This window comes from Amblyomma americanum, chromosome 5 (genome assembly GCF_052857255.1).
Source record: "Amblyomma americanum isolate KBUSLIRL-KWMA chromosome 5, ASM5285725v1, whole genome shotgun sequence".
NCBI classification, from domain to species: domain Eukaryota; kingdom Metazoa; phylum Arthropoda; class Arachnida; order Ixodida; family Ixodidae; genus Amblyomma; species Amblyomma americanum.
In genome coordinates, this window is record NC_135501.1 from 137,899,627 (window position 1) to 137,924,115 (window position 24,489).

A 24,489-nucleotide genomic window follows, 5' to 3' on the forward strand; every position below is an offset into this window, starting at 1 on the left:
TACACCTATCATTTTTCTTTTCATAGCTAGCTGCGCTCTCCTTACCTTAAGCTGAACCCTTTTAGTAAGCCTCCACGTTTCTGCCCCGTAGGTGGGAGGGCAACCGCCCGATGGTACCAGTCGGCTCTAATCGGAACGGACAAGCTGCATGGTTACTGAGATTGAATTCCTACATATATATAATATACCTTCTGGGCGGAGATCATGCGCACGCGTGCCTCGTTGAGCATCTCGTCTTTCTCTTGCTGCGACGGCTGGCAGAGGTGGTGCTCCGAGCAGTCGGGGCACAGGGACACGTGGCTCAGCTTGCGGAACATGTACGCCGGCAGGGCGCTGTTGCACGCCGTGCTCTGGTCCTCCTGTCCAGGGGGCATTGCACACGAGGCCATAGTAAGAGTCAGTTCACTTGAATTCACCGAATTCCGTGTCCGTGAACTAATATATATATATATATATATATATATATATATATATATATATATATATATATATATATATATATATATATATATATATATATATATATATATATATATATATATATATATATATACTGTATATGTGTGAGACGCCTGGACTGGGTCACAAAGAACTGAATGAACATTCCTGCTGTCTCGAAATTGGAGTGAATCGTGAGCGTTAACCACCGAGATTTCAGTGTATAATTTGCTCCAGTGGGGTATCAACTGGGACTGTGTTACATTGTGAGTCGCACTGAGGCAACTTCTTCTCTAGTACGGAAAGTTTCCGCAAGGAGGAATAGAGTTCGGACATGCGCACACGTACAAAACGCGTTGTGTAGTGTGCTTTGTATGTAGGCACTGATATGAGCTGTCTTAAGCACCCTGTGAAAAGCACTCTTAGCTGTGCGAATACAAAAATAGACATACAACGCACAATACTCTCTGCATTCACATGTACACACACACATTTGAACTACGTTGCCAGCTGTGAAAAATACTCTCGGCGGTGCCGAAGCAAACACATACAAAAGGAGAAGCGCAGCAGTCTCACCCCGTCGTGTCCGCTGTCCTTGGGGTTGTAGGGGTTTCCGATGGCGGTGTACTGCTCCACGTACTTCCAGTCGGCGTCCGTCAGGAACACGTCCTCGCGGTGCACCTGCAGCGAGCGCTTCTGCACCTCGCGCAGGTGGCGCACCGCGTTCACCATGTTGGACTGCTTCCAGGCCGACAGGGCGTTCATGCCTGCGCATGCGCAGAGGAAACAACGCCCTCATGTGAACGCATGTGATACGCACCGTACATCTTTCACACGCGGAGAGCATATTAGAGAGATTTAACATATCGCGATCCGAAGACCAAGCTGTGCCTGCGCAGCTGGCGCCTCGAGGAGTCGGCTCGCGGTAGCGCATTACGGATTGCGCTATGCTAAATCTCTCTAATGTCGAGACCCACTCCACAGCTTACATAACGTTGTTCCTTTCAAGCTTTGCAGTTAATCTCTCCGATCTGAGCCATCTTGCTGTGTGCTCCAGGAATGCGTTCACGATACATGTCCAACATTCTTGGAGGGAAAAATTGAATATTAAAAAATTGTAAGGCACTGTTATGAAAATTATGAAGGTAATAATCCACTCTCCAGGTATGCAGCAAATTCTTTCGTTTATGCTGTTTCCATCGCTAGCATCGAGCAGTTAAGACTGCCATAGGAAACCAAAGCGGAACGCTTCTGGCGGTAGCAAAAACGTTAATAGCAACAAATTGTAAGCCTGCAGACGGGAGACGTACGAGTAAATTGATTGCTATAGTGAAATATTACAACATGTGAAAAAACTGCGCTCATAAAGTCTTTCCTGTTTAAAAATGCTTTTGCCCAGAATTGCTGGGATGAGCATACACATCAGGGTATTCTTAAACCTCTCGTTACCGTTAAACTCTCGTCACTGTTCGTTAACTCTCCTAAGTCGGCAAATCACGTCATGCATGGCTGCCCAAATATTTCATAATAATCGAAGTGTTTCTTGTGAAATTAGACACATTATAAATGTCCTTGGAATTTGCAGATCCGCATATAGTCTCTTTGTCCAGAAACGCCTCGCCATAAGCTGACGGAAGAGGTCTGCCTTACATCCAGCCAGAGACGAGTGGCATGTATGTGCTCCCTCAGTGAATTGCTAACGAGCCCAGTATTCCGTTGGAACTGTTTTCAGTTTGTAGCTTATGGTTTATTGGTGTTCGACGTCCCAAAGCGGCTCAGGCTATGAGGGACGCCGTACAGTGAAGGGCTCCGGGAATTTCAATCATCTGGGGTTCTTTAACGCGCACTGACATCGCACAGTACACGGGACTCTAGAATTTCGCCTCCATCGAAATTCGACCGCCGCGGCCGGCATCGAACCCGCGTCTTTCGGGCCAGCAGCCGAGCGCCATAACCACTGAGCCACCGCGGCGGCCGGAGCTGTTTTAAGTAACCGTCCCTTTAATGTATTATTACATTCTCACGTTTTCTGATCTGCTATATCGTAGTTTCGGTTCCTTCATTTACCTGTATGTTCTCTGTGCATAAATTGTATTTGTAAAAATTTAGTGATTTTATATTGTGTGTTGCGGGCTCCTTCTTAAGTAATATCCCTAATGGAGCCGTTAAAGGAACAATTAATGATGGTAGATACGCATAGATGATCGAAGCAAAGAGGGGGCGACTGGAGCAGTGGATACTATTCTTTTCGCACTACTGAGTGACATTCTTAACATTCCTTTAGCGAGCAACCCCTCGGAGAGATCCTCATATGGAATTATTTTTTCCTTCCACTCAAGCCATTCACTCAACACCTGCCGTTCTTTAAAGGAGCGCGCCGAACACTGACTTGAGACTAGCGATTATCGAGAGAATGGGACCGCTGAAAGCTTATCACGGAAACTGTGACATTTTAAAAGCCACGAACGCTTTATTTGGCCGATATCTGCGTTGGCAGAAAGGGACACAACGGCGTAAGCAGGCCAGTAATAATACGGACACGAAAGAAAGAAGAAAGATTTAGAGAAGGCGGTTTCTGCTGGATGAATACTTAAAAGGCACTAATGGAGTGTTTTTTAAGCCGTTCTTCGAGCTAAGCTCAGCAGAGCAATGGACGCTTTCTTCTTCCAAAACCCCATTCTCTTACGACCCCTGGCATTTATAGATATATACGTTTTATTTTATCTGTTCTTAGAACACAATGGACGGCTTTATGGCCACTTTTTGATTTCTTGTTATTGAGGGCGAGGAGGGGGGCGAGTGTTTTGATATGCATAATGCATTTCTTGAACTTTGCATTTGCACTTCGAAAAAGAAAGGACCAGTTGGGTTTTCCTGCAAGATATACCTCGCTCAAAGGGAGAGGCGGTCACCCTCTATCAACTCGCCCCCCCCCCCCCCCCCCCCAGCCTTAAATAGAGCCCAGTTGTCAGAGTTCCTGCATGGTGGTGCGCGCGCGTAATAGACTTGCAACACGCGAGTGCTTCGCTGATTCAGTCCTGGGAAGATCTGGCCTATTTGCGGTGTGTCTGCCATTTCCCGTTATTAGATTCTCTGCCTCTCCGGTTAAAGCCGCGCTGTCGGGAACGCTCTTTCCACCTGGTTTGACATTCGTTTTGGGGGAGGACAGGGAGCGAGGTATCTCATTGGCGTTCCAAATATGAAAGCTTCCCATCATGGGAGATATAACGGCAGAAGCATGCAATACACCCTGTTATTTTCATTACATTGGTCGCACGGGGCAAGCCAGCAGCGAAAAGTGCGGCATGCCTCAAATGTCGTGCCGGTGTACCCAAGAAAATTTTCCACAGCTTCTGCACTATTTTTCTCGCCCATAGTCGATAATGTCTTTGGCCTTGTACAGGTAGGAGAAATATCAAATGGGGCGCCCAAATCGCACTCAGCTAGGCAATTTATTTTTACTTCCAGCAATGGACTTGCAAGTGCTTGATGAATAACATGCATCATGGGATATACTACAGGAAAATTCCTTTAGTTCAAATTCGCATAACTCGAACTTTCGGTTAATTCGAGCCGACGTTTTATCCCGTCAACATCACGTGTAAGGCTCCCTTTAATTCAAACTCTGCGTAATGCGAATTATTGCGATTTGCCGACATTATGGGAATCAATCAATCAATCAATCAATCAATCAATCAATCAATCAATCAATCAATCAATCAATCAATCAATCAATCAATCAATCAATCAATCAATCAATCAATCAATCAATCAATCAATCAATCAGTCATATGCATTACTGTGAAAAAAAGAGTCAATGGCATGCCATTGAAGCGCCCGGTTTCATTTTTCTTGGACCTGCATGTTATCAATTACTTTCTCACAACGCCATTCGCTCTTTCGGAGCAAAAATTTAGGCTGGAGGTGGTACCGCTGGACTTTATCCGGTAGGCGCACCTCCAGCGGCGTGCCGCCAATGCGCGAAAGATAAGGAGCAAGGTGCAGGCGCGAGCAAAAAGTTTGCAGGCCACGGATATTTGCAAGGTGTCAATTACCTTGTCGGAAAAAAAGATGCATTCCCACAAATGAGCAGCCTATAGCCTGAATGTCCATCAATTAAATGCAGACATCAGTTTCCAGTCCCTTGCCTTGATTCGGAAAGAGAGAGAGAGAGAAAAAACTTGACCCCCGCGACACCTGTGATTGCAGACTTCTATTCGCACCAGTACACAATGTCATTTTGATTTCAAGAAGTTATTTCGACAGGCACAACCGTCTCTTATTAAATGCGGCTTACCGAGCGCGTTAGCGGAGTACGCTGCGGAGGGACGGACAAAATTTGGGACCGTGGACAGAATTTCAGACATAATTTGGACTCTGTTTCGTAGATTTCGCTGTGCTTGTGCAGGCAGCGGCAATATGACAGAGAACACACTACAAGCGTCCAGCTGACGATGACTCCGTAAGTATGATTGGAAACATATTTGTCCGTTTTCGAAATAGTTCTCTGGACGAACAACAGCCACAAAATATTTTCAGTTTCAGTGTGGAAATGACGAACTTCGTTCGTGTGTGCTTGCTGACGTTCCCTTCATATATCGCAGCTACCCGCATACATAGGCGCGCAAGAACATGCGTCCGGTTGCCCTGCTCAGAACAAAACGAGTGAGGCCGAAATCTGCGCGTTCATCGGCCCTATTGCGCACCGCCCTCATCTTTCTCTCTCTGCATCGACCGTGCATGTCGCTGTCGATGCACGGGAGGCGTGCAAGAGGCGCAGTAAGTGGTTAGCATGCGCTCACCTAGAATCCTCAGGAGAAAATTGGTCGTGGTGGCGTTGACGAGCAGGGTCAGGATCACGATTCCCGACACCTGGATCAGGATCTGGGGACGCACAGGCGGAGATCAGATAGGAGCAAAAAGAACACCTTGTCGCAAGATAAGGACACACATAGAGAAAGCCAAGTGGAACTGCGGGCTAGCTGGTCATACATTTGACGGAGAGGCTTAGCGCAGAACGAGGGAGGAATGATGAGCGAGCGCTAGCCCACAACTGAAGGCTTTACGCCAGGAGCACACTTAAGCAAAGCAACACGCATGCTCAGCCGTGCACTTAAACAGGGATGCACTCTAAACACGAATACACCTATAAGGGAGTAAGAAAGGAGTAAGCTGCCATTAAAAGAGGGTGTGTGCTAGAGGACAACACACTCCCTTTTTATGCTCTTCTGTTTAGAGTGTGTGCGCGTAATGATTTGTGATCACAAGACAGAAGACGAGTATCACAGTAAAAACCAGGAAAAAGCTGTCGATCCGTCTTTCCACCCCAGATCTTGTGTTTCTACGCTAAACCTCTCCGTCAAAAAAAGAGAAATACATAAAGAGAAGCATAGAGAAATGAGTGCGGTTGGTTGTCTCGGGTAGCCAACTTAAATGCCGGAATGGCAGACTGCTGTGCGAGTTAGTGCATGTTCTCGACGTGAAAAAGGCTAGGATACGACAAAAGACAGCAGACACGCTGGGTCACACCATACCAGCTGTTTAATTCCACCGATATCAGGACACATATTTGTGCACATTTGAAATGACATCACGTGACTCAGCTGTTTGAAAGCCAGGAACACAATGAAGAGCTGTGATTAATGGCTTTTCACCATCGCGTGTCAGCAAAAACAAAACACCGGCACAGGACATTTCCAAAAACTCGCTTGTCATACCCAACAATTCTGGTCAAAAGCATTTTTTTAACGGGAAACCCTTTTTGAACGATGCTTTTTTATATGCCCTAAGATTTCACTATAACAATTAATATATCGGCAAAGCACCCTGCGGCAGTCTTGATTTTTTTGCTATTAACGTTTCTGCTATCGCCAAAAGCGCTCCTCATTGGTTTTCTACGGGAGTCTTAACTGTTCGATGCTATCAATGAAAACACCTTAAAAGAAAAAAAATTTTTGCTACATATCAGAAGAATGGACAATTACCGTCAATATTACCGCAAAAGTATATTACAATTTTCCAATTTTCAAAATTTTTGTCCGAAATCAAATGTTGCACGTGTCTACAACCCAAGTATTAAAGCTTCGCATCGACTAGAAATGATGACAGAAAAAGGCGTCGTAGCAAAAGCGGTGCCATACATTCGTAGCAAAAGCATCAAAGAATTAACACAAATAATAGACTAAACCACAGCAAATAGACGAGTCAACAGGAGAAATGACTTCTACGAAAACCGCAAACTCTTAACTTCTGAACAGGTGTCTGACGTCAAGAAAAACATGTCACATGAAGGTTTCAAGCAAACAAATTTTGCTGCAGAATGCTATCCAAGGATGTCACACGTATGCCTCCATTCTTTCTAATCAGGAGAACCTGTATTATTTTGCGTGCAACCGCATCGTGACTCCTGTCAAATATCTTGATTCCATTGAGCACTGGGCTGCACGGACAGGCCTAGAAGTGCAGTGTGAAAGTTTGATCCACTTTTTCTTTCTTATGACAATTCATGTTCCCGTGCTATGTCCTTGATGCTGAGACCCGTCTGGGCAATATAAACCGCTCCCGTGTCAGCCAGTACGTACTGGCATCAAGATCTATAGTCGCGAAGTGTTTGCGCGCGAAATAATAGAGGGTTTCCAGATTAAAAAGAATGGCGGCAGCCGTATTTATAGTGATACTTCTATAGCACTCCGCAGGGAACGAGTATCTTTTCTTGAAGCCTTCTTGTGGTGTGCTTTTCCTGGCAGGAGACATATGTTTGTAAGTTGTTAAGTTTACGATTTCCCTAGAAACCTCTTTCGCGTTGTCCTGTTTATGTGCCTAAGTTGTTTTATCGCTTATTTGCGTTTGTACTTCAGCACTGCTCTCGTTACGAATATATATGACACTTCGTCTGCGGGGATGTTTTATTTTTTCGTCATCGTTTTAGAAGATGAAGAGCTCTCGTACACGGGCTGAAAAAGCTAGTTTTTGGATGTGCCCGTCACCCACGAGTCGTTTTGCTGACCAACGCCTGCAGATGCAATTACTCGTGCAGTTTCGTTGGTTTTCTAGCTTTGCGGGGATGAGACACGTGATGTCGTTCCTAGTCTAAGTACGCGTCCCCCCTCGGTAGAATGTATAACAGCTGGTAGTGTGTCCGTGTTCTGTCTTGTTCGTGTCCGTGTGTGTCCGTTCTTCGCGTCGAGAACTTGAACGCACTGCGATTGGCTTTAATCATCTCACACAGCCGATCGGCCGGATTTGGCTTATATGTTCGGGCTTGCTGTCCACTTGATTTTTCCGGCAAGATTACCCGTGGGGGTATTGCGCAATGCTGGCCCTCCACGACTTATTTCCCATTTACCGCACTTTTGTCAGGACCGTGCCTAATACACTTACAGCCTTGCTCTGAAAGGAGTAATTACTGATAAGCATCCACCTGACCTCTGCCATACGGCTACAAAGGAAAGGTACGCAGCTTTCTTCGCGACATTTGCACTTGAAAGAAAACTGGGTCCTTATCCATTTCCGATACCCTAAGCCACCGCCGTTGCTCAGTACATATGGCTTTCGACTGCTTAGCCCAAGCTCGAAGGTAAGAATCCCGGTCGCGGAAGCCATATTTCAGTGCAAATTACGCACGTGTGCTGTGCGATGTAAGTGCACATCAAAAAACGCTGCGGCCGAAATTAATCCGGAGCCCACCAACACACAGGGGTGGATTTATAGCGTGATAATGTATATAGGAAAACCACGCTGAACGCCATTTTTTTATAAAAAGTAGAAGAAACACATGGTTCAAATGACCCCCCCCCCCCCCACACACACACACACACACAACCACCCCTTCCAAGAGTGACCGCCCCTGCCAACACCGCGCCTTTCGTAGACAACTTGAAGTTTCTGGATGTTAGATCTGACGTATCATATCATACGGTACCACGGAATGGAACGCCGCAGCCACAGAGCTACCGCAGCGTGGTTTTTACTGAGGCGCGACAAATGTGACCCCGAAACCTGTTACAATCACCGAAGTAAATCAGAACGAGCCAATGCGCACCGCCCGAAGCCGTATTTGGTTAGTGTTATGTTCTCTATTGGTTGTTTTGCCCTTCTACGCCAGTCGTTGCGAATTATGACGTCATAACAGCTAGACAAGCAGTGTCGTTCACTGGCTTCTGTATCGAAAGCGGAGCTTATCCGGAGCCAAGAAGCGCGGCAATGAATCAGGAAACAAATCGTTACAAACTACGGCCCAGGGGCCATATTTTCCAAAGAAGTGTTTTTGTTTTCCCTTCGCTCCATCGCCACTGCTCGGAGGCTTCCCGGTGACGCATTAGACCAGGGCATTCCACGTCGCGATTAATTTGCATAACCAACGCTTGCTGCAATGTTGGTAGGCGTGGTAATCAAAATGAAGAGTTTGCAGAGGATGATCCCGTGTGATTGGTCGCTTGCTGAGTAACTTACCATCGCTTTCATCACGACCACGTTGCGACAGAATGAAATTAATCGTCACGAAATAAGCACAGAGCATCGGCCCAATGTTGGGAATACATTGGAAAAGACCGGTTCTACAAAGAACCAACATTTGCTGATATATTCCCAATGTCGGGCAAATTGCCTGTGCTGCTAGGGATGTCCCTATTAGCTATAGTCACATTTGGTCCCATGGTGGCTGCAGGTTAATTATAAAATTATTGCGAGCAAGAGGTCTGAACGGTGTGTTCCTCACCTTGTTTCCGATGTTTGAGCGGTCGATGTACCGGCTCTCGGCGACGGACAGGGCAAGCGCGAGGCCGACGGCTCCCCTGAGGCCGCCCCAGGTCATGATGATGGCGTCCTGCCACTTGAGGCCGTAGCCCAGCCGGGTCAGGATCGGACTCAGCATGCCGATCATCAGCAGCCTGCAGTGCCAACCGGAGGTGGAGCAGTGTTGATAACTATGCAATTTCTGAATCGCTGTCAAGCCTTTTCTGGAGTGCCTTACTTTGCCGCCGAAGCAGTGGTGGGTGGGGATGCAGTGAGACGGGTCTGAACTGCTTTTATTTCCCGGTATTTTTTTTTTGTTCAGTGAGATTAAACATTAAGCTTCACAGCTCTACAGTTCTGGCCGCTTGGATTAGCAAACACACGGCTTTCCTGTGCTCACCCACTTTGGCAGGAACTGAGTGGGTTTAGCTGAGTTGTCCTGGCCACAGCCGCGTGCATGGTTGTCAGAAAAAATGCACAGGTCTGGGACTGTATACTCAAATCCGTAGTTCCGACAGCGTGACCGCGTTTTAGCTTACAAGGAAAGTAAAGAAAGTACTATTACGTTTGTGCCCAGATACGGTCCACATGATTTGATTTTCCCAGCTATAAAAAAATTCGACTACGATAACTGCCAATAACTCTAACATGAAACAAACCCCAAGTCTGCCGCTCTCGTCTTTATTTTTCTCGTCTCTGCCTATTTCACAAAACGTACTTCCCTAGCCACCACCTGCGCAATAAACTAATCTGTAATTTGTCCTAACGGTCTGCCCTCACTGATCCCTTCTACAAGGTCGAAATTATTTTTTGCCGTACTGATTGCTGCTCCCAAAGTTTTATTCAACGCACTTCACAGGATTGGAGCCGCCTATTTGGACTCACAGTCGGTATTGAAAACTATCAGCTTGTTAAAAATCCACTAGCTAACAGGAGCTTGCATTTTGTTTTTCGGCTACGTTTGTTGTTTTCTTTTAATGTGTTTTGCTTTTTTATCACGCCCCTCTGTAATGCCAGTTCGCCTTGAATTCCTAGTAATAAAGAAAGTAAATGAATCTTTAAGCAAACGCTTGACCGTTAAAGCAGCAATGAAGACTCTTTTCAACTTCGTCATCACAAACTCTGAAATTAACATTCTCTTTCAGTAAGACGACGGAAGGTCATAACTTTCCCAATACTTCTACCGTGATGAGAATAAGGCTTCCAAGCAAATTAAGTCACCTGAAGACGGTGATGGCGATGTAGGTGATGAGGATGAGGAAGAGGTCGTTCTTCTCGATGAAGGACACGGAGCGCTCGGTGATCACGATGCCCACGATGATGAAGATGAGCGTGTTGGCCAGGTAGGCCAGCATCTCCCAGAAGCTGTCAATGAACAGAGAAAAGAGAACCAATTCACACTCATTACCAGACGTGTCGATAAGCATAGCCGTCTATTACGTTGTGTTTTAGCAGCCACTTGGTCATTCTTTTTCTTTCTTACGTCACAGCTAGATGACGTCGACGCGCAATTATTTACTGTACCACGCGATGCACCACGTAGTGGTAGCCAAGGGAACTAGAAACAGTTGTCCCGAATTCCTGGTAATGTGTACGGTTATCTCTGCCCATAATGGGAACGCTTGTTTAGTCAACTTAAACAACTCTTAATAAGCCACACAAGGGACGTCAAGTAAAGTATTAGTACAAAAAGTACACTTCTCTTGGTTAAGTGACGTTCGAATTGAATAGGAAATTTGAGGGCGTCATATAGTGTCACTCACAGAAACATGACACCGAAGCTCTCCCATTTGTGCACTGTGCGCCTCTGGGGTGCCGCTATGTAGCGCTTCAGTGCAGTGCAATCCCTGAACCGCGTTTGGTTCGCTTTGAAATTCATTTGTGCAGAGATGTGGCCACGCAGATTTATGAGAACCGAGAGCGTGTCAGACTAAGATGCAGTCTATTTTAACCGAATGCTACTATGGTGTACGTGGTTAAGTCATTGGCCATTATAAACGGATTGTGACAAGAGCACCTCGTTCAGCTCATAGAAGAATCGCTTTCGATGAGCTGCATGAAGCATCCGAAGAAAGCTTTGGAAGAACAAGACTGCTGCACAATTCCGGCGCATTCTTTGCTCGATAAATCGGATTCTCAGAAATACATTGAGGACAAAAGCTCTACGCAGTGCACGACTAGGGGGCAAATAGACTGGGTCGTCGGCTTTTCCATAGCATCACTTCAGCGCGGAGCCTCGCTCCGTCAGGAACAAGCGCGTGGACAGAAAGCAGGCACGGCTAGCTCACCTGTGGACGAACTCCTCGACCTCGGGGCTGATGCTGACCTTGTTGGCGCTGATGACGACTCCCAGGGCGACGACGGCGAGCACCCCGGAGACCTGGCACACGGTCTCGGCCAGGTAGTAGGTGATGTAGGCGGCGCTCAGCGTGATGGTGATCTCGATCACCGAGTCGTTGAACACCTTGGCCAGGGACCACACGGACAGCTTGCCCATCACGAAGCCCAGCAGGGGGCCGCCGAACGCGATGCGGCAGAACATCCACGCCACCTCGGCCGCTGCACCAGAGGGGGGAAAGTGCTGCAGTCAAAACCCTAAGACGCTACTATGGACGATGAGTTGTCCTTAAAGGACCTTGTGCCGGAGCTTGGGAGATCTGAATGTAATTGCATTAGGACGAGTCGCACTATGGTGACAAAGCACTTATGGTACATAGTTGCTCTCTTTGGCGTGATGGCTGGGATCACACCCAGCGATTCTGGACAAAAGCCTTTTGGAGTGGAAGATTATTTATGAGCGCAATTTTTTTTCATATAATGTGAGACTTCATTAGTACAACCAATATATCCGCAGATGACCTGATGGCAGTCCTGTATTGTTTTTTAACGTTTTTATTGTCGTCAAAAGCGTTCCCCATTGGTTTTCTATGGCAGCCTTAACTGTTCGATGCGATCGACGGACACACTTTAAAAGATTTCGCTACATATCAGAACAATGGACCATTACCTTCAATATTTCAATAACAGTGTCTTGCAACTGTCCAATCTTTAAAACTTTTGTCCGAGAATGCTGTACATGGCAACAGCCAATTAGCCAATCAGAAACTGAGAGCTACATAAAGCTCCGCCTCCTTGCTTGAAAAAGAAGCTGCGCTTCGGTCTTCGCAGCTTTCGCTAGGTTAGACATGGGAAAAGAGAGACAGTTGCGATGGCAAGGATAGTGCTGCGTGCAATGTATACATGCAGGTCGCATTGTACCTGTCATGCTCCTGCCAGGAACGGCGAGTTCCACCAGCACTTCGTAGATGACGATGGCCGAGCCATCGTTGAGCAGCGCTTCGCCGTCGATGATTGTTGTGAGGATCTTGGACGTGCCTGCGAGGTCGCGTATAGCATCGCTGTGAGAACGTTGCAGCTTGCCATTCAATACACTTCGGCACTTTCCAAGAACCCTGTGCATACTATTAGTCTACGAAAGACCGCATGATGAAGTCAACAGCAAGAACCAAAGAGGACAACAAGAGGCCGTCCACCCACCGACGTCCCTGAGTAGAGCCACCACGGCTACCGGGTCAGTGGCGCTGAGGATGGATCCGAACAGGAACGCGCTGTGCCAGCCCCACTGGTAGCTCACGAAGAGGTTCACCGACAGGAACGCCGTCAGGCCGGCACAGATCACTGCACACAGGGGAAGACGGCTGCGCAATGAGAACTGTGCGGGCTAATTGGCAGTAATTCGTGGTTGTAGGTGCGACACCGGACAGGCTTAGTTTTTGTGCGCTGTTTGCATCTACAACCGTGGATAGACGGACGGTTCCAAGCACATCTCTGCGCATTATGCTTGAGCACGTCTCACTTCGAGAGATATTGGGTGGTAACATGATACAATGCAGTGTTTCAGCATGCACAGTGGTCAGGTTTACGCGGTAATTTTTACATTCTTTTGTTCGGTTCTCCATTGTCATATTTATGCGTGAATACTGACTCTGCAAGGTGATGGTAAGAATTACTGATCATCCTCTCTCTTCTAACTATCGTGCCTTATTGTGCAGAAAAATAACTGTTCAAGGTGGTAGGTGTAAGACAGAGGTAACCCGAAACCAGTGGGAGTTACGCCTTGCCTTGCAGGGAGCGGACATAGCTGGTCTCGTGACGATGGATAGAACGTTGAAAAGTACTGCAGGACTCGACAATTGCAGTAGCATGCGTTGTCACTTGCCTGTTTGATTTTTAGGTCAGTTCCTGAGGAGTGACACATTTATACTGATCAGTCAGCTGACTCGCAACAATTGAAGCCATTTATAATATCGGCGCACAGACGTTCTTAACAAAGACAGAACCGCTGAAATGTCAGATTAATACGTTCACTGCGTTGTGGGTCACCGGCAGGTGACGTCATTTATCCATGCTTTGCGGCCTCGAATACTGATTCAAATAATGAAGCCGTAGGTCAGATTTTATTGTTAAGCCTGAGGAGGAGGACATCAGTATAAAATCAGATTCATGGCTTCATCATGGGACGCAGTATTCATGGGCATACAACATAAAAAATGACGCGACCAAATGGTGATCCACGACGTAGTGAACGTGTTATTTTTCTAACAAGGGTCACCGATGGACTGGTTGTTTGATTGCTCGACATCTCAAATCACTAATCTCGTTGCCTGATTGATTTACTTGAGTGGTTGATGGTGTAGCAGTCAACTTTTCAATTTATTAGCCTCTCTACTTTTCTTTGTAGACGAATCGTCTAGGGAATCTAGAGAAAACCAGGGAATCGACTGAGCCACATGATTGGCTGACCACCGGAAACTCACGCAGTCCGGGCACGGCCATGAGTATGCACTGGGTGAAGCAACGCATGAAGGTGTGCGCGTCCAGGGCGAACGCCGACTCGAAGATGAGGATGGGCAGGAACATGTGCAGCAGCAGCTTGGGGTCGATGCGCGCCAGGTAGGTGTAGATCTGCAGCGACTCGTATTCGCGCGACAGCAGCCCCATGAGGGCGCCGAACACGAACAGCACCACCGTGTACGGCAGCTGGATGTTGAGCCGCTTCAGCAGGAACCGCACCAGCGCTGCATCGTGCATGCAACCACAAGCACAGGGCCGTGAACGAGAGGTTCACCTTTTCTGGCTAGCAGCTGAAGGGTGCGGCACTGCATCCGTGGTTAGGCGTGATATATTGAAAACAAAATTCCGAATTCTTGTCGTACACGTGCTCACAGTATGTTGGGATTTAGGCGCAGGCTCCTTCCCCATGCCAAACTCCCTAGAAAGCCGAGCACCAGGCCGGGAATGGCATGTACCCATTAAGTAACCGGTGGGTAACCGGCGGCAGTGGGAGTCGAACCCACCACCTCCCGAAGCCGAGAGGTGGTGGGTTCGACTTCCACTGCCGCCGGTTACGGAGCCCTCCACTACGGCACCTCTCTCCCTTTCTTCTTTCACTCCCTCCTTTACCCTTCCCTTACGGCGGGGTTCAGGTGTCCAACGATATATGAGACAGATACTGCGCCATTTCCTTTCCCCCCAAAACCAATTATTATTATTATTCTTGTCGTGCACTGCACATGACGCGTATGACCGTATAAAAGCTATGAACTTATTCTAACGCAGGTGATTGAAAAAAAATGTTTTTTTGAGAAAAGGAAATGGCGTAGTATGTGTCTCGCGCATGTCGGCGGACACATGAACAGCGCCGTAAGTGAGGGGATAAAGGACGGATGAGAGAAGAGAGGAAGAAAGCGGTGCCGCAGTGGAGGAAATAAACAATAATAATTGGTTTTGGGGGAAAAAAATGGCGCAGCATCTGTCTCATATATCGGCGGACACCTGAACAGCGCAGTAAGGGAAGGGAGGAAGGAGGGACTGAGAGAATTGAGGAAGAAAGAGGTGCCGAAGTGGAGGGCTCCGGAATAATTTCGACCACGTGGGGTCTTTATTTAACGTGCACTGACATCGCACAGCACACGGGCGCATTAGCGTTTTGCCTCCATAAAAACGCAGCCGTCGCTGTCAGGTTTGAGCCCGGGAACTCCGGATCAGCAGCCGAGCGCCCTAACCACTGAGCCACCGCGGCGGTTCTGGAGGAATAATATAATAATAATTGGTTTTGGGGGAGAGTAAATTGCGCAGTATCTGTCTCGTATATCGTTGGACACATGAACCGCGCCGTAAGGGAAGGGATAAAGGAGGGAGTGAAAGAAGAAAGGAAGAAAGAGGTGCCGTAGTGCAGGGCTCCGGAATAATTTCGACCACCTGGGGATCTTTAACGTGCACTGACATCGCACAGCACACGGGCGCCTTAGCGTTTTTCCTCCATAAAAACGCAGCCGCCGCGGTCGGGTTCGAACCTGGGAACTCCGGATCAAAAATTGGTTTTTGGGGAAAGGAAATGGCGCAGTATCTGTCTCACATACCGGCGGACACCTGAACCGCGCCGTAAGCGAAGGGATAAAGGGGCGAGATTAGAAAGGAAGAAAGCGGTGCCACAGTGGAGGGCTCCGGAATAATTTCGACCACCTGGGGATCTTTAACGTGGTCGCCGCGGTCAGGTTGGAACCCGGGTATTCCGGATCAGTATCCGAGCGCCCTAAGCAGGCGATTTTCAGGTGCACTTATTTCGTAATCCTCATGCGAACCAATTCTTTAAAGCGTGGCAAACGTGGCAATCATGTGGTGGGGAAAAAATTGATTTTTGAGGAAAGGAAACGCGCAGTAACTGTCTCACTTCTCGGTGGACATGTCAATCACGCCGTGAGGGAAGGGAAGGGACACGCAGTGCTTAAAGTCTGACACCATCGAAGCGGGGTCTCTAGTGATTCGAGCACAGGTGAAGAGGGAAATAAAGAGGGCGCAGCCTATTTGCAGCCTATTTACTCCGTCGTTTTAGGTAAACGGGTGTAGTTATAGTGTACGAAGAACTGCATGCATACAGAATGAAAATCAACAAAAATAGTGCAAACTAGAAACATCACTTATCTTCAGGAGAAGGAAAACAGAAAGGAAAATCCTAAACGGCTTGGAGCTGTTTTGGATTTGGGGAGGCTGGAAGCTTTCTTTACACGTGACGGTTACCGGGGAAGACTTTGCATTGTGTTTCCCATTGTTATTGAGTAGCCTTGGAGTTGAGTGGCCAGCTCTTGATTGACTCATGGTGTGAGTTAAGGGGTTCCACATTTTCTTCCAACCTTTTTGTAGTGCTGCCGATATTCTATTTTTCTCCATCTCAGGTTTTAGAAAACAAGTTGCTGATACTTACTAAAAATCAGGATGAAATTTTCGGAAAGAGAAAGTAGAAATGCTTCGGATTCATGTGGTCTCTACATTCCAGCGCGAGGGGTCCCAGAGGGCGCCCTTGTCAATTATGGTGGGGGGTTTGCGACTCCCCGAGAACCCCTGACTTTAAGCTCTGGAAGAAGTGAATGAATGAAGAAAGAGGCGCCCTGGTGAAGGGCAGCACTAGCGAGCACAGATACGGCACAGTAGTTCAGGCGTCCAGTGGAGGCGTGCACTCACTTCCGAGGATGAAGCTGACGAAGAGGAAGAGTATGGGTGCGGCCGCCTTGAAGTACTCCTCCTCCTCACCCTCCATGAGCGGCTCGGTGCCGGCGGCCGTCTCGTTCTCCACCATGTGCTCCGTCATGTGCTCAGCCACGTGCTCGGCCACGCGGTGCAGCACGCTTTCGCCTTCGGTCGCCATCCTTGCCGCCGCCTCCTGCGCCCCCTACGGGGCTCCCCGTCACTCCAGCGGGCTCCTCCCCGGGACGCCCTACCTGCGAAAGTGGCACAAAAACGACGTTTTGAGCTAAGTCAGCAAAACAAGTGCCATATGATGCGGAAAGACACTTCAAAGGAAAAATGATCAACAGCCTTAGATCACTGCGGTCTTCGGCCAACCAACCCATGAGACAACGAGGGACGAGGCTTAACCATATGATGCCGTATTCGCACAGGTCCTGCTCAGACTCCAGTGTCGGTATACAGGATGGATTGATATTGTCGCCTTTACGTTTTTAGTGTGGTGTTCAAGGACAGACGCGTCGCTTATTAAGCTTGTATGACCCACTGCATGGCGCAAAGACATTGGTCCTGGCTCGCGTCTCTGAAAAGGACAGAAGTGCTACATCGCTGCACGGAGAGCACTGCCTTCCTGCATGTGAGCCGCGGGTGATACGGATGTAGGCCTCTAGGGATTGTCTCAGATATCCTCAGCGCGCTGAATTGAACTACATACACTGAGAGTCTGCACAGACTGCATGCTCCACCATTAACTAGCAAAGAACTGGTTGCCCTGGCAACTACTTGCTGTAAGGTGAGGCTAAGAAAGAAAGGCCCATTGCCGCACCACTGCTGTATCACTACTACAGTCTATACGACCGGTGCAAGAGCACCCTTGGGACGTACATATGTACCACGAATGGTGAAGGTCTGTACCTGGAATTTGTTCAAAGTGTCGCTACACTCTAAACACAAAGGAGTAAAATGGGGAGTAAGCTGTCCTATAGCACACTCCCTCACATAAATGGTAGTGCGCTAGAGGATACGTTACTCCCTCTTTACTCCCATATAGGTGTGTTCGTGCTTAGAGTGTACGCCGTAGCTACAGCTGGAGTGAGTGAAAAACTTTATTGGAAAAATAAATGGTTGTTGTGTCTCTATGGGCGTGGCCCTCAGTCCTCTATCGAGATGCTACGGCATTCTAACTACAAAGATACCACACTCACCGAGAACAGAGCTTTCATAAGGTAGAAAAGACAAAAAGGAAACGGAATGCGGGCGTCGCCTTCACCGGGGGAAACTTTCTAGCGCATATCGCAACAGAAATCACATATCATATCGAAAGTATAGCGTCGCGAATATTTCTGAGGGACTTCGTCTCACATCACACGTGGTGCCATCTTAATAGCCCATGAGCTCTCGAGTGACTTCGGAGGCGGGGCACCTGCTGCCATTGACTGCTGGATCCACAACGCAGCTATTGCAGGGAAGTCCACTGGTATACCATGTTATTCGCATCCGAAGTGGGAAACGACAAAATGCAACGAATACTCTTGTGTCTTCGTTGCTGCGTTGTGTTACATTACACGCTGAGCTTTGAGTACTAGAGGGGCATCCAGGAGCGGCGCATCGCTCCCAAGAGAGCTGAACCTTCTTATAAGCCTTTGAATAAATGTTGGACAGCGCCGCCTATGCCGCAATATACAAGTGGCCTCCGTCTTCTTCGTGACACTATACGCTATCTACGTCTGAATCTCGAGCAGGGATTGCGATAGAGGTCGACAAAGAAAGGGGAGAGAGTGGGAGGAAGAGAGAGGGAGAGTGGTCTACGCCCGTGGCCGTTCGGCTGTCCTGGACACGTTGCGCCAGCCGTGATTTATGCTCGTTCAGCGGTCGACCATTCCTGTCACGTGCGTCCGACGCCGAGTCATCTCGCTGCGACGAAGACGCAGAGCGCCATGGCCTAAGGGGGAAAGGAGATGCAGATGGACAGCGCACATACGTAGGGAAGGAAAGACGGGCGTGGATGTTGGGCCGGAATGTTCCTTGACCTGTTGCACGCGGCCATATACAGGCTGGCTGGTTGAACGAACAAAGAATCCGCGCCGGAAGGGATGTGAGGAGTCGCTGCTTTATCACTACGTTGATCGAGGGCACATGGTGACCTACAGGCAGTCGGTATAACTACTCTATATCACCGGCACAACTGTCCCTGTTATTTATTTCTCCCACGTGAAGGCGAGGAACTGGGAGAATTAATAAATAAGTATAATTCTGGAGAAAAAAGAAAGCTTTAAGGATTTTCATATTTTACCCCAGAGTCAGTTGTTGTTAACACGACGCGGAACTCTTTAACTACACTGAACTCGGCGGTTTTACAAAGGACCCACAAAACGAGAAAAGAGAAGGTTGTCTAGTTGTATGTATTACTAACGCCGCTGTTTTTCTTTCAGTACCATCTTCCAGCATCAAAGGAAGCAGATGGATCTGCTGCTGCACGGGTGAGCGCACACACTTACTGAACCTAAACGCGGTCTTTGCACTGTGCAGCCGTTGTTCCTAGTCTGGCATATTCTAGAGCCAACAGAATGCATGCGAAGAAGTGCAGGTAATGGGGCTCTTCGTAAAAGTGCCCATCTAGATTGAACTTCCGAGACGGAGGCAAAGCTTCCGAGTTTCTTAGCAGAAAATAGAGCGCCTGTTTCTTACCTGACCAGTTTTTGATCATTGCTTCTCGAGTGATTTTTTACCTTTATTGTATTGATTATTTTGCGTTGCTAAGTTCTGTTTCTTGTTGCGACTCTGCTTGTGTGTATCTTGTGCTACCGCTCTCTCATTGGCCGAAAAAAAAGATGGCTGTGGTCTAGCTCTGGTCAAACCTGGAGTGACACGATAGCTACAGGTAGCCGAGTGGAATTCGCTCAGTTGAATTGCAATGTCAGTCTTTTTCCGCTCCGTTTCGCTGGGCGTCCCTTCTTCATCTTCGTCCTTGGACGTGGATTCACTCCCCCCCTCTGTTTCGCCGGCAGCTGCTTCGCACCACGCGACCAACCACGTGACCAGCCACGGCGCCGCCACGGTGATCATGGGGTGGCCACGCTGAAGGCTCGAAATGCTAGCGTAATGTAGCTATCGCTACAAAAGAAAATGACTTGCCATGTGAGTAAACAAAAATAAAATAAATAGTAGTGGTATATATGTCCGTAGTGCTCGGGTTTTAACGACCCGAAACGGCACGTGGGCCACGAGAAAAACCATTGTAGAGAGCTACGAACAAATTTAAGATGTCGGTATTGCTTGGGGTTTAACGACACGAAACGACAGATGGGCTATAAGAAACGCCAACGCCAAAGTCACTGAGGTCTCGTGATAAACGGCTCGTATAAGACGTGTGTTGAACCGAAGGCCGAGGGTAGATTTTCGCTGAAATAGAGAGGGTACGAAAGAAAAGAAAATGCGCCAACAAAAGAGCGGATACGAAACATACATAGCCTTCATACATAGTCACATCACTTATGGGATTATTGTACGGGGATATACATATCATTGCCATTTATCGTCTCTGCAACACTTATAAAAAATTAAATCAGGCCATCCGCACTATTATCCGTAGCCCTTTCTCTACTAATGCTCGTTCTTTATTGCATGAACACAATATTTTACCAGTCCACCAGCATTTCCAATATCACCTTGGAATTTTCGGTTTGTAGACCCCATCCTGCTGATCAATCACAACCCTACCAGATTTGCAGCAAAAAACAAAAAACAAATCAATTTTCTGCTGCCCAAAGTCCATACCAATTACGCTAAAATGATGTCGTCTTTTCAAGCAATTTAATTTTCGAACACATTGCCGCCCACTCTAAAAACATCAATTTCCTTGCCTGCATTCAAGAATAAGCTCAATGTATTTTTGTTGGAATGATGTTCTATTCTCTTTTTATGTATACTAGCTGCGTTATTGTGCTTTTAGACTGCTTTCGTGGTGAAGTGTTGCTTTATTATTTTCTGTATCTTATAACTATGCGCTAATGTGCTGTAATTATTTCTTGTATTATTGATCTATCGAGGGTCCCGGTACCCCGGTACAGTCTTTGACTATGGGACCCTCGTCTGTACACTTATGACGTTTTGTATATATTCTGGGACCAATAAACACTCATATTCAAAAAAAAAAAAGAAAGACGGCGTGGGGCCGTGAAGAGGCGATTGGTTTCGCAAGAGTCCATAAATCATCAAGGATCTCCGATCCGCGGAAACAATAGGCGAGCTGGAACAATAAAACAGAGCGACCAAGGAAGGTGTTGGAGGCACGGGCTTATTTTCTTGCGCATCTCGCGCAGGTGGTAATCCCCATGCAATGCCGTCGCGCGCAAAGAACCTTGGGATGGCGCGCGCGACAATGGAAAGGTGCAAATTGTGACGACGTGACGCGGGCGAAGCAAATAGGCGGTGTGTAAGGCGGCTGCACGACCAAGGTGATGTCTCGCCCGCGAGAGGGTTTATTGTTACGACAAGCGGATCGGATCGAAGGAGGCGTCGTCGATAACGAACTCACGCCTTCGTAGAGACGTGTGCAAAGCAAAGGAAGGAAGAGCGTGTTAGCGGCACGAAAAGAACCGAACAAAAACATCGGCGCTGTATAGCTTTGGGATTTCTGTTGCAAAGCGTTGCGAGGTGTAAAGCGGCGAAGGACAGTCGACGAGGCGTCAGGAAGAAAAGAGGTCTTAGCATAATCGAAGTCGTTTCGTCTTTTTTTTTTGTAATATATAGATATGCGTTATAAATTTTGTGTGCCAGGTTTTCGCGGCACCAATTCTGCGTCCGCGCTGTGAACTCACAAGGATAAAAATAAATAACACCCATGCGTTTATTATAAAATTCCTCTGTATAATATTGCAAAGTGTAGTGTATACAGTCATGGACGGGCTAATTGAAACGGTAGAGCGGCGATGAACTAATACCGCCCTTGCAAAAATTTATTTAAACTGTCTATAGACTGTTCATAGACTTCTGTCTATAAGATCTATAAACTCTCTATAGACAAACCCCAAGGAACAGTCTATAGACAATACAAATCATATAGACTGTCTATAGACAGTCTATAGATTTATGGCCATACACTTTTAGTAGGCGTTTTGTCTATAGACAGTCGACAAAAAGAAATATCTACAGGAAGGCAATAGAGTCTATAACAAGTCTATAGACTGTCTATAGACCATTTATATAAGGGCGGTGACGACATCTAGCCAGGAAAACATGAATCAAGAACGAGATGAACACGGCCAGGAAAAATTGGACAACCATATCGTCTCGTTATCTCGATGTTTCGTACACGGAGCCACCAGGTGTTGCTGGTCGTCGCTCCATCGTTTCATGTTAGCTCGTCCGCGGCTGTACACTGGAGACACGGCCGCGTAAGATGGAGGATAGGTCATCCAGGCGAGTTGGAAAGAGGAAGTAACCGAGCGAGTAGATAGATGAAGTAGTACCGGGGGAAAGGGGAGTGCGGTGAGTGAGTGAGTAAAAACTTTATTGAAAGAAAGTGTAGATTCGTGGTCAGTAAGTGAGGTCCAGACCATGTAGGTCTCGTACCGCACAGGCCCATTCGACAGCCTTGACTTGAGTGCCTCGGTCGTCGCTGACCTTTACTGAAAGCCACGCGTCAGGTGAGGGAGCAGCCATGAGATCTGGGGGTGGGGGATGTGCTTTACAGTCCCAGATTATGTGGTCTAAAGTAGCTTTTGCACCGCAGAAGCGGCAGTTAGGGCTGGAGGTTGTAATAAATATGTGCGAGTACACATTTGGGTTGGGGAAAGAGTCGGTTTGTAGTCTTCTCCACGCCACCTGCTGCTCCCTTGACAGGGAGGAATGCGGCGGCGGGAACTGCCTACGTGCGAGTCTAAAATGGGTGGTGTGGTCGTGATAGAAGGTTAGCGCTTCACCGGTTGCCTCCGGGTTCGGACCGTCTACTGCTCGGCCGGCTTTAACTCGAGCTTGTGCGTTGGCGGCCTCGTTTCCGGGGTTTCCGGCGTGCGCCGGGACCCATACCAGGTCAATGTCTCGGAGGGGGGATGTGTCTTTAACATTTTCCAGGATATTTCTGGCCGTGAGTGAGATGCGGCCTTTGGCAAAGTTCGCAATGGCATATTTGGAATCGCTAACGATGGTTGTAGCGTCCGTAAAGGCGATAGCAGCTGCAATTGCAGCTTCTTCCGCGGTTTCCGCGTTCTTGGTAAATACTGTAGCGGCCATGAGTGGAGTGGCCGGGTCCGGGTCCTGAGGATGAGATACCCCACAGATGGCGAATCTGTGGGGGCTGTCTTGGTAGTTGGCTGCATCGACGTAGATGACGTCTGGAAGACTCTGCAAGCGTCGATGCAGAGCTCTGGCTCTTGCTTCCCGCCGACCCTGTTGGGTTTGCGGGTTCATGTTCATGGGTAGAGGTAATATTTTTATCTTTTTTCGGATATGGCTAGGAACGGGGCCTGGATGGTCCGCCATAGGCTCCCCTTCGATGCCAAGTCTGTCCAGGATGATTCTGCCCGCTGCAGTGCTGGAGAGTCGAGCCGTCTGTGTTGTTAGGTGGGCTTCCTTAAGTTCAGAAAAGGTATTGTGTACTCCCAGGGTGAGGAGGTTCTCGTTGGCTGTGAATTTAGGAAGGTCCAACGCCGTTTTGTATGCATGCCGTATTAGGGTATCGATCTTTTGTTCTCCTTTCTTGAGATGGAGATATGGGAAGGCATATGTAACTTTGCTGATGACGAATGCTTGAAGGAGTTTGTATAGGTCGTGCTCCTTCATGCCTCGTCTCTTGATGGCGATGCGCCTGATCATGCGCGCCACCCGGTGTACTGAGCTTTCCAGTCTCCCCAGTGCTACAGTGTTGCGGGAGGTGTTGGAGATGTGGAGTCCTAAGACCGGTATGTTCTCTACTTTATCCATGTTTTTGCCTTGGATCGTAATGTTGATGGGGATCCTGTATTCAGGTTTCTTGCTCCACCGTACGATTAGGATTTCTGATTTTGGTTGGGAACACTCGAGGCCGGCTCCCCTTGCCTCCAACTCAACCGTTTCAGCCGCTGCTTGGAGAGCTTCTCCAATTTGTCGATCGGAGCCGCGGTTCGTCCAGATAGTTATGTCGTCTGCGTACAGAGTGTGATGGATGTTTTGAATTGCGTTGAGCCTGTCTGGAAGCTTGATTAAAGCCAGATTAAAGAGGAAGGGCGACAAGACTGCTCCTTGTGGTGTCCCTCTGTTTCCGAGCCTGATTGGGGTGGATTTCAGTGGTCCAACGGTGATCTCCACCGTTCTATTTTCTAGGAAGGCTTTAACATAATTGTACGCCCGTTCGCCTGGGTTGAGGTCGGCTAGGTGTTTCAGAATGGCATTGTGTGACACGTTGTCGAATGCCTTTTTGAGATAGAGGCTCAATATTGCTCTTGTGTTCTTAATGGAGGGGTCGAGTATGTCACGTGATAGCTGGAGCATGACGTCTTGGGTGGAGAGTCCTCTTCTGAAGCCCACCATGGAGTGTGGCATGAGGTTGTGGTCTTCGGTGTAGTCCCGTAGTCTGTTCAGAACCACATGCTCCATGAGGTTCCCGAGACAGGATGTGAGGGAAATGGGTCTTAGTTGCCTGAGTCACCTGTCCACTAAGGGGAGAAGGCGAAAGGTGCGAGTGTTCATCTTCCGCTATAGCTGTGGTATGAAATGTGCCTCTATCTTGAGGGATGGCCGGCAGGAGCTATAGTTCCTGCGACGCAGGCGCAGAAATGTGGCGCAAACCTGGCGCGGTTATTGGAGGCGCCGGCC

At 47.9% G+C, this 24,489-nt stretch overlaps 1 protein-coding gene across 6 annotated transcripts in view; it reads right to left on the reverse strand.

The window, feature by feature from the left end:
- The window catches only part of LOC144132767 (sperm-specific sodium:proton exchanger-like), a 289,947-nt gene that overhangs the window by 20,887 nt on the left and 244,571 nt on the right, over window positions 1-24,489 (reverse strand). For 5 of the 6 annotated variants that reach the window (XM_077665414.1, XM_077665411.1, XM_077665412.1 and 2 more), the window contains exons 2-11: window positions 16,693-16,949; window positions 13,989-14,249; window positions 12,709-12,849; window positions 12,430-12,546; window positions 11,460-11,730; window positions 10,393-10,536; window positions 9,155-9,326; window positions 5,241-5,322; window positions 1,015-1,205; window positions 189-359 (exon numbers count right to left, since the gene is read on the reverse strand). In XM_077665414.1, the coding sequence (XP_077521540.1) occupies window positions 189-359; window positions 1,015-1,205; window positions 5,241-5,322; window positions 9,155-9,326; window positions 10,393-10,536; window positions 11,460-11,730; window positions 12,430-12,546; window positions 12,709-12,849; window positions 13,989-14,249; window positions 16,693-16,876 (1,734 nt within the window). In that variant the 5' untranslated portion in view covers window positions 16,877-16,949. The remainder of the gene's footprint in view (window positions 1-188; window positions 360-1,014; window positions 1,206-5,240; window positions 5,323-9,154; window positions 9,327-10,392; window positions 10,537-11,459; window positions 11,731-12,429; window positions 12,547-12,708; window positions 12,850-13,988; window positions 14,250-16,692; window positions 16,950-24,489) is intronic. The other variant, XM_077665413.1, reaches the window with a different exon arrangement.